Here is a 10753-nt window from a genome sequence, read left to right as displayed (position 1 = left end):
ATACCACGAACTAATAATCTAATATATACTAGAAGGGCTAGTTATCATTATAGCAATTAATAGTATCCTTTTTGTTTTTTCATTTTTGTCCATTTTTTTATTGCAGTCTTTTATGCCTAATTTCAAGACCAGCTAGTCAAAACGTTAAGAAAATTCAGCAATAGAAAATAAAAGTGTAAAATAAGGAGAAATTGATCTTAAATTCACTAGAAAAAGTTCTCTTTGATTTTTTTTAATTTTGCATTTCCTTTATTTTTTGCAATTCTAATTTTAGTTCAAAAAATTGATGAATGATAATTTTTAAGTGTTGAAACTCATTCTTTTTTTTGTGCCAACAAGTTTTATTTGACAAGAAGAGTTCGATAATGGGTTTTTTTTTTTTTCAATCCAAGCATGCCTAAAAAGGCAAATCAAACTTGGTTCAGATTTCTTTTTACCTTATTGATATTTTTTGAGTGATTTTGGGGTGTTTAATGGGTGGTAAGTGGTTTTGAAGATTTTTATAGTGTTTTAAGGTGAAATTGACTTAAAAAATGGATTTTGAGTCAAGACTCCATGTATTTTTTTTAACAACAATAGTGGCTTGATTTTGGGAAGCAACAGAAGATGCATCGCCTGCTATATATATATTTTTTTAAAAAAACAAGTGCGGATGATATGTAATCACCCTTTAAAAAAAGAGAAATAGTAAAGATGTCCTAAATGCATGGCTTGCTGCCCTAGGCTCATGAGCCCGAGTTTTTTTAAGATGCTCAGACGCGTTGTGCCACCCAAATCTACGTGCTTGTCTAATTTTTTTTTTTATTTAATTTTTTTTTCAGTTTTATTTTTTAATATTTAACTGTTTTTAAATTGGAATTTATAATTTATTTTGTTTTGTTTTTTATTGATTTATTGACATCCTAAAATTTGGCTGATGTTAAATTTTGTGAGCATTTTTTTATGTTATTTAAATAAAAATTAGTTTTACAAAAAAAAATATTAAATTCAGTGGAGTTTTTAATTCAGATTGCAAGTTTGGTGGGTTCACTAAGGGTAATTGGAGATTAGACTTCATTTTGTTTTTGTTTTCTACGAGATTATTGTAATCTCAAATAAACATCTTTATATTAAGTTCATGCTTATTTTTGTTAAAGTTTATTTTTGTTATTATATAATTAAATAAAAAATATTTTTATAAAAAAATAAAGTTATTAAATCTAGTAAAGTTTATAATCCGGGTCGTGGATTTAACTATTTAATTTGAATCCCGGGCTATGTAAAAAATTTAGTCAAGGAGATTTCAATGTGATAACTTTAATAATTCAGTCATAGAGTTTTTCATTCAAAACATTTTTAGTCCGACCTTTAATGCGGACCAGTTACTTAGAACCTGTTTAATACTTAGAATCTGTTTAGCACCAAGGAAGAAAGGGATTAATTATATAATATTTTCGAATCCTCCCCACCATCTTTTTCAAATTTTAATATCCGGTATATGGACTCACCTGGTGGAAGAGGTGACCCTACATATTTAAAATGTCCAGTACATAACGAGAGTATATAGCCGTTGGGGAGAGGCTAGTTTAACGGCTAGTTTATTTTGATCTCCTATTGGGGGATTTCTGCTTCCTTTTAAGCACCCTCTTTTGACTCAAATCTACAACAAAGTTGAGCTTGCGTTTCCATATCAAAATCCTAAGATCCAACAATAATCCAACAATAACCCTCCTTCCATTTTGAATCTCTCGTTTCCTCTTCTAATCCAACAAAAACCCTCCTTCCATTTTGAATCTCTCCCTGAAGATTCAATTGTTGCTGTTTTTATCCATTTGAGAGAGGTAAGTTTTTTTTTATCCATTAAGTGGTTATTAGATTGGTGTTTCTTTCTGAAATTAAAACTATTAGGGATCTTTTTGGTACGTAGACTTGATCTCAGATTCGACAAAGCTAACAATCATACAATGCCAATGTCTTTGTTTTATGTTTTTTAATGTTTTGTATTGTTCAATCGACTAGGTCATCTTTCTCTTTGAAATTGTAGTAACTTCTTTACAATCTGATTCAAAATCTTTATGTCATGTGGGTTTTTTTTCCAGGTTTGTGAATTTTAAAACTTGTTAAGATGAATGACCTAATGACCAAATCCTTCATGAGCTATGTGGACCTAAAGAAAGAGGCCATGAAAGATCTTGAAGCTGGTCCTGACCCTGTTGTAGAAATGGCAAATGCATCAAACACCATGGAAAGCAACCTTGGTATGTTCCTTGAAGAAGCTGAGAATGTCAAGAAAGAAATGGGATCGATCCGTGAGATTCTTGACCAGCTGCAAGAAGCTAATGAAGAAAGCAAGACCTTACATAAACCCGAGGCCTTAAAATCACTACGAAACAAAATCAACACAGATATTGTTACTGTCCAGAAAAAGGCCAGAAGTATTAAATCCCAGCTTGAAGAAATGGACCGAGCAAATGCTGCTAATAGGCGCCTCTCAGGGTATAAGGAAGGAACTCCGATTTATAGAACAAGGATTGCCGTTACTAATGGCTTGCGCAAGAAATTGAAGGAGCTGATGATGGATTTTCAAGGTCTAAGGCAAAAAATGATGACGGAGTACAAAGATACTGTTGGTAGGAGGTATTTCACTGTTACTGGAGAGTACCCAGATGAGGAAGTCATTGATAAGATCATCTCTGATGGTAGTGGGGGTGAAGAGTTCTTGAAACGTGCAATTCAGGAGCATGGGAAAGGGAAGGTGTTGGAGACTGTGGTGGAAATTCAGGATAGACATGATGCTGCCAAAGAGATTGAGAAGAGCTTGTTGGAGCTGCACCAGGTGTTTTTGGACATGGCAGTGATGGTGGAGGCGCAGGGGGAGCAGATGGATGATATTGAGCACCATGTGTTGAATGCTAGCCACTATGTGAAGGATGGTACCAAAGAGCTCAAGGGTGCTAAAGGTTACCAGAAGAGCAGCAGGAAGTGGATGTGCATTGGGATCATTCTTCTTTTGATAATCATTCTAGTGATTGTTATACCTATTGCTACTAGCTTTAGTCACTCTTGAATTGGAGTCTCATGGAGGATTTAATGACCTGTTATTCCTTCTGGTTGCTTGCTTTACTTAGGAAGGTGTGTGTATGCTTCAAGTCCTTATTTCGGGACTGGTTAAGTGGAGGGTTTGGTTGTCTCTGGTCATTGTTTTTCTCTTCTGAAGTATGATAGTATTTAATGTTGTGATGTAAACTGCAAAGTTCTGATATAAATTTGAAAAACAATTGTTTTATTCTTCATGCTTTCGTTGTTCCAATCCTGAAAACTTTAGTTATATTCAGACAGTTCAGTTGGAACAGGTATCATCATCTGCATTGACTTTTAGGGAACGAAATGCATGGATGGGAAAGACTTAAGCTTGATCACAGCTAATATGGTTGTGAAGTGAGGATTAATTTGTCACCTGCAAGTTGGTGCTGGGGTTTGACAAAGAAAAACTTAAGCTTGATCACGTTTTTGGATCCATCATCCTTGGTTACCTATTGTGTAGATATGTTTTCGGAGCAACACATGACCCAATGCAGGTGATTCTGGAGGCATCTGGGTCGTGGTACAAACAAATGGAAAAAACAAACGCAGCAGAAAGAGAAGGAACAAAAAAAGGAAATCAAGATTTCCTTCTCTGGGAGAATCAGAGAAAGTATAGACAGAATTTTGGCTATACATTTCTCAAAGAATAAAAGGCATGAATATTTTTTTGTTTTAAATAAGAAGAATCTATCAATATATGGTCTAACCAGTATGTCCTTTTAAGATGAATTCTATCTTAATTTCCTTATAGGCAGTGCTCGTCCAAAGAGTTTCTCCACCTCACCTGCTTCCATTCTCAGATCATTTAATAGATCCGTCTCTTCTTTACTTAATTCTCTTAAGAAATTTTCCTCGTCTTTTTGTATTTCTTTAAATCCTTCTGTCAATCTCTGGAACAAGCTCAACTCAGTCTTCCCTGCCTTCTCTACCTTCTCTTCTATTTCTTCAACCTCCTTTATAATAGTCTTCTCCCCTTCCTCTACAGTCTTCTCCAGTCTCTCTACAAGGGGAGGCTCAGGCCCACAAGTATTATCTGTTCTGATGAATTTGCTAAAGTCTCTTCCTACGCTTTTTGCTGCCTTCTCAAGTTCAGGAACAATGCTTTCTGGTAGAACTGCACTTCTTGTGTACACAACTGCACCGCCATATCCATCCCATGCATCATTTCTGCCTTGGTAGTACACAAATACATAATCATCTTGTTTATTTTCTATCTTCGATGATAAAATATACCTGGAGAAATAATTATGATAAACAGTGATTATTAATTAATCTAGTTTCTGATGCTTAATGATGGAGTAAGCATTATGTTTTTTCAGGAAGTACCTCCAATGGTTTAGCTTGAGTCCATAATGAGACCAACAAAAACAACATAAAAAAGTAGAACGGGCAGAAGCAATTACCAGTCATCTTGATAGTGAAGATACTCATTGTCGTGATTGTAGAGTATTCCAGGATGCTCTGGATCTTGCACAAACCTCTGCACAGCTGATCGAGTGAAAAAGCCAGTATCTGGAGTTTTTATCCTCCATGACAAGTTTCCAACAAGCTTGTTGGATTCTGTATGGAATTCATGCAATTGGCAGTCAAAAGTATCAAAAGTAGGATTTAGGCCACTAGTGATGAACCACTTCCCACTGAAATCTGCCATGTTAAAGTTCTCGACAAGAACAGCAGGATCAGGGACAGGGAATTCCCCAACATCAGACTTCCGAGGTACACACTTCTTTCGTGAAACTGCACACTCATTGAATTCATCGACAACACTGTTTTCAAATAGGTCACCACATTTGATCTGCAAAATATAACAAAAGGAGGGTTACTCATTGAATACTATAGTTTACCTCACCGGGTACAAGGTAGAACCAGGTTTTTAGACAACCAATTACTTCAAAAGCTTAAGCTGACAGAGGTTTGTTTGTTCTAAAATCGATGTCACCCCTTGCCTGTGCTGCATTGTATACAGGGCCTGCAGGCCAGGTGCACTGTTTCCTTTAAAAGCTTATGCTGTTAGTGAGGATTCTGCTTATACATATTCTTTCTGCAGTTGTATCTGTGAGCATGTAAAGAGAATGAACAGAACTTGCCTGGCATTCAGTCTCATCAGGCCGGTTATTGCATGTCTGGAGGCAAGCAACATTAGCTGCACAAGATGGGTTTGCAATACACTTTGCCAATTCTAGCCTGACAATAACAAGCTGGTAAGTAGAAGTCAATGATGAAGGATCCAAATGAAATTGTAGGTTAAATGGAAGGAAATCTCTATGCTACCAAAACTTTCAGCAACTAATTCCCACCAATACCACACCATCTCCATATCAAATCTCACTCTTTTTCCAGCATAAAATGCTAACCTAAACCCATTATTATGCTAGTGTATCTTCTAAATTGCATAACACTAGGCCATCATAAACAACATACAGACAGATTACAGAAATATATCCTACATAAAATGTTAAATCAGGTTTTAAGGATATTTTTACAATGAAAAGTTAGAAAGAAATTAACTTCTATTAGATTTATGCTATGCACTGTTCTCTACCACTTCATGGTGTCTGATATTTGACCTACTCTGCAATCCAAACTACTCAAAAGAAGTTTTTTTACCACTAGTTCTGTTTCTTAAGTTAGAAGCTCTGATTTGACCAACAAAATAACAGTAAGGGAAATCCCAAGCACATAGGAAAATAGCTTGAGCTCAACATTCTAAATTAGTAGAGTTAGCTACATTGATATGTTGGCCAGCAGTGCAGTGGACCCATTGGTTACCATTGAAATTAACTCAGCAAGAAATTACATGATATGATCCTAATTACCAATTCCAAAAAATCTTTTAACCGATTTGGATTACCTGCACTCCTTCAATAAGCAGGTACAAGTTTTGAGAGCATCAACGGCATCAGCTGATGGAATGACCAGTAATGCACATAGTAGTATGCCAGCCAGTTTCAAGCACTCCAAGTTGTTTCTTTCTTTCAGGGCATTTGTCACACTCAATACCACAAAATTAAGTCTTTCTATTGCCTTAAAGACAAATACCAGGCAAAAATTAAACAAAACATAGGTCAGAAATGATATGGTTTTTAATTAACTATCTCCACATTGAAAACAAAATATGCTAAAATCATTCAGGAGTTTACCTTGGGCATACTTCTACTACTAGAGCTACACAAAGAAGAAAACTTCTTTGTCCAGTCCGAGAGCTGATTTGAACATCTTATCACCCCCCCATAGTGATGTCTATGAGACCTTATCGACTGAATGTATCTCAACTTTCTGCTATTTGGCCAAAATTGAGACAAAACTGCCCCATGGAAATGAAGCCTCTGTCGCCTATGAAACCTGCCATCACTTGCAAGTCCTGACTTGGCAACGGAAGAACTGCTGATAATATATTGTTCTTGGGACAAACAAAATGGGTTTGCCGCCAATGCCATCCTTCAGTCTTTGTAATTTCAATTTCAATCTGAGAATTATCAAGTTGTATTAGTCACGCACTATTATTCTTTCTACATTTTTAGACCAACCAGCCTACTAGGAGTCACAATAACGAAAGTCATCAATTTGTTCCTTCAATTCGAATTCAATATATTATCAAAGAACCATTCAACTCAATAACTTAAATCTGTTAGATGAAGGCCAAAGATAAGTCTTTTATGTTTTCAACACATATCACCCAACATAAGTGACCCTAAAGAGAAAATCTTGATTTTCCTATAAAGCATGTAAATTATGACAAAACCCATTATAGTATTGGCAGAAACATGCATGAATAATTCATCAATAAATCCAAGATTGGTGTGCTATGGCCTCGGTCAAGGCCTCTAGGATTAGACACAGCATTAGCTTACATATGCACTGGCCACCTCCTGAAATTAAACTTAGAAAAACACAGAAAGCAAAACTCTCCACAGCTTGTAACTTTTCAATTACTAAAGAAAACATTAATTGCTAAACGAAGAATAGAAAAGAAGCATTTACAAAATTAGCAATAAATATTTACTTGAATTGACAGAAGAATAAAAGCATGAATATCAAATATCAACCTAAGTTAGTAGATAGAAAATGAGCATTACAAGGGGCTCTTAAGGCTACAAAACTTAAAAACAGAGAGAAATGGAGGGGGAGAGAGATAGATGGGCTGACCTTGAGCAAGAGGTGGAGCTTTTCATGGCAGCTAAGAGAGTGGATGCAGATGGACAAAACAGCTAAAAAAGAGCGCGGGGGGTCTGGAAGGCAGCGAACTTGGATAAGACATTGTGTGGACTCTAGGCTTGTAACGTATTCTTTTTCTTTTTCTTTTTCTTCTTATTTTTATTTTCAGTTGAGTTATTACTTGTGATAAACATTTAGTAAATTAATTAATAAAAATATGAAATAAAACATCCAACACATCAAAAACATTATACGCATTTGTGAAAAAATATATATAAAAAATAAAAGCATAGGACTTTATTAGTAAAAATAAAGAGAACATTGAAGAAGATATGTTGCAATTATGTTAGCAATTTAAGTGAAAGAAAAATAAAACCTTTATCCACAAATTTATGAAGTGTTAAAAGTGAAAATAGATTCATTTTTCCATCCTTCTTTACTTGTTTTAGAGTATATTATATGTTATTTTTTAAAATATTTTTTATTTAAAAATATATTAAAATAATATTTTTTTATATTGGTATGCCAAACAATACCTTCATAAAAGCTTAACTTGGTTGATTATAAACAAATTTAGCAAACACAAGACAAAATATTTATCCGATTATATTTGCTAAATTTATTTATTAAAATAATTTTTTTATTCAACCAAACAATAATAGAAATAGAGACACAAATTAAATTGATCAAATAAAATAAAAGATGAAAAAAAACACTGTGCAATGCTGCACATATTAGAAATATTATCTGAAAGTAATTTTTTTTATTTTCAAAAATAAAATTCATCTATACAAAAGATAAAAAAAAAAAAATTATAGATGAATCATAAAAACTCTTCAAAATTTAAATGCATAACTAAAAAATAACTGTCATTTAAAAGATGTTTTCTAAATAAAATGAAAGAGATAAATAATATTAATCTAAATATAAATAAAAAAAATTAGAGGAAAAAAATATAAAAAGCATTAATTTTAAAAAATAATTAGGAATTTTTTTTTAAAAAAACAAAGGTCAGGCGTTACTAGGCTAGACAAGCTAGGCCAGCCTGCCTAACCTAATTTGTCAAGGCCCACGTAAGGGCCTGCTCTGGTAAGCCCGTGCGACTAGGCCCTTATTTTTTTTGGTTGCAACTGGTTGGAAAAAAATATTAGATGACGCGTCGTCCAATTTACCAAGATTTCGGCCACCATAGTGGCCAGAAAATTAGGGCTTATGTTTTTTTTACCCTAAAATCAGTTTTCAACCCTTTTTTTCTTTTTTTACTCAAAATACCTTAGAAACTATGATAAACCTATCCATTGCCTCAAAAAACCCAATAAATTATCCCAAAAAACCAAAATCAACCTAAAATAAAAAATCAAACTGATCTCATATTTGTTTTTTCACAAACTTAAAAGGTAAAAAAAAAACCTAATATGAATTTCTCTCATCAAATGGTACCATTTGATACAAACATTGATCATTTTGGTTGCCTAATTTGGTGTCAACAACATTTTTCTATCTTTATTGTTGGAATCCGACGATCTCTCTCTCTCCTCTCTCAACGAGGCACTAAAAATAAATTTTTGTACCAATTTTGAATTTGAAAAAAAATGAGGCACCAAAGTCGTATAATTTGTGTTATTTTGAAAGTTAGAGGACCAAAGTGTATCTTTCTCGAAACTTCTAGCACGGCACCCATGTTTGACTCCTTTTTCTTTTCAATCCCTATTCTTCCAATTCCACCATTGACTAAGAAATCAGAAGCTTAAAATAAATATTTAAGGACCAAAATGAATTGTCAAAAAGTAAATATGGTCGTCCACAATGATTTGTTTGTGCGTGAACAATGCTTGTGTCTATAGTGAATATCCTATGCATTTTAATATTCAGTATAGTGTTTTTGAGATATAAAATGATCAATAAATACTACAACATATTAAAAATTATAATTGTTAGACCTCGCTAAGTTATTGGTTGTCAAATCAACTTACAGATCATCAAATCAATCCAAGTTTATAATTTTTGTTTAAAATGATATCCTTTCAAGTTTTTTTCATAAAAAATTCTTATGTTGACCCAACTAAGTTAAGACTGGGTTAACCAAGTCACTGGTTAACCCAAGTTTGGATGAGTCAATATCAAAACCAATTCAACTTGAAACCTAAATCGAATCAAGTTTTGAATCATTGATTTTTTATGTCAACCGGTGGGAAAGGATTAACTATAATTTCTAAACTTGACCCGGTGGTCGACCAGAGGCAATGACCTAGTTATGGGTCAATTGAGTTAACCCAGGTAAAAAAAAGAAAGCTTTTGGCCCTGGTTTTCTGATAAAGAAAACCAATGACTCTAGATAACTGATGCAGACCAAACGGAACTCACACGCGTTCTAACATACAAGGTTTTTTCAATCTGTAATTCCGTAGAAAAACAAACAAAGAAAGATATTTGAGTTAACTACTCAAAAGAGTTTTGGTTTTTTTTTTTATTCTGTGTCTCTTCACAAAGTGCTTACAACCAAATAAATAGAGAAAACAGAATTCTTAGAGTCCTAAAACAGCTTCATTAAATCGGGAAACAGTCCAGAATTAATGAGGAAATAAAAGCTAAAAAACAGAAAGAAACGTCCCGAATTAATTGGGAGAGTAAAAGCTAAATAATGAAATGAGAGGAAACTCCAATTGTTACGTAAGAAAATAAAACGTGCTTGAGTGTGCAACAATAGTTAGCCCTTTTGTTGTCTTGCTACCCGGTCCACATCAATAACCCATAACTCATAATGTATTGGTATGCCACCAACCACTAAAAACAAAAGTTAAAAAGAAAGATCATGCCATCAACCACCCAAAATGCACATGACCCATAACTCATTTATATGTCATACACAACCTTATCTCCATGCTAGTTACAAACATGTAATTAGCTTTTGGCCTTGGTTTTGCAAGTTATCTTAATGGAATGAGGTTTTCTAGGCCAAGCCACAATATCAATGTTCCTATCTTCCCCACACTACTACGACTTGTTTCCTATAATCACATAAACAACCTTGACTTATTAAAAATGCCCCTTCTCCTTCTCTCTCTAACCACTGGCTTTACAAGTGTCTCTTCTAGATACCCATAAAAAAATCTCACCTTTGCTTCTTGGTAGGTCGTTGGAACCACCAAAATATAATTCTGATTTAATTATTACAAACAAAATAAATTTGTAATATGATCGTGAAAACCAGGTCGAACCAAAGGAAAATTTCATTTAATCTTCCTATAATATATTGAAATGAGAAAGAACAGGGGTCTTGAGTGAAAAATTCAAAAAATAATAATTTTGAAAATAATAAATTGATATGTTGTTAAATCAGTTCAAGGGTTCATACATCCATTCCTATAAATATGTTGATTATCGAAGTAAAATAAATATTCTTTCACGTTAAACAAATAAATTTGATATCCCTTAAAGCTAAGGGAAATCAATGAGATTACGATTATATTAATTAGAAAAAGCTCTCTAATCAATTTCTTACCATCAAACGAATGTAATATTGAAATCAATTTTC

At 33.7% G+C, this 10753-nt stretch overlaps 2 protein-coding genes across 2 annotated transcripts; one reads left to right on the top strand and one right to left on the bottom strand.

The window, feature by feature from the left end:
• The first annotated feature begins 1629 nt into the window (after positions 1-1629).
• Positions 1630-3272, top strand: LOC7489643 (syntaxin-related protein KNOLLE). The gene is made up of 2 exons (XM_002319642.4): positions 1630-1820; positions 2079-3272. Exon 2 carries the CDS (start codon positions 2105-2107, stop codon positions 3044-3046), a length of 942 nt encoding a protein of 313 aa, XP_002319678.1. The 5' UTR covers positions 1630-1820; positions 2079-2104; the 3' UTR covers positions 3047-3272.
• Positions 3273-3624: 352 nt separating this feature from the next.
• On the bottom strand, positions 3625-7351 carry LOC7474648 (violaxanthin de-epoxidase, chloroplastic). Its single transcript, XM_024583963.2, has 6 exons — positions 7210-7351; positions 6204-6529; positions 5915-6087; positions 5151-5247; positions 4467-4858; positions 3625-4296 (listed from the first exon to the last, which is right to left on the bottom strand). The coding sequence occupies exons 2-6, from the start codon at positions 6498-6500 to the stop codon at positions 3795-3797; spliced, it is 1461 nt and encodes a 486-aa protein (XP_024439731.1). The 5' UTR covers positions 6501-6529; positions 7210-7351; the 3' UTR covers positions 3625-3794.
• Positions 7352-10753: the final 3402 nt, after the last annotated feature.

This window comes from Populus trichocarpa, chromosome 13, assembly GCF_000002775.5.
Source record: "Populus trichocarpa isolate Nisqually-1 chromosome 13, P.trichocarpa_v4.1, whole genome shotgun sequence".
Taxonomy (NCBI): Eukaryota; Viridiplantae; Streptophyta; class Magnoliopsida; order Malpighiales; family Salicaceae; genus Populus; species Populus trichocarpa.
Note: the sequence above shows the minus strand (reverse complement) of the source record. Positions and strands in the feature narration are given on the sequence as shown.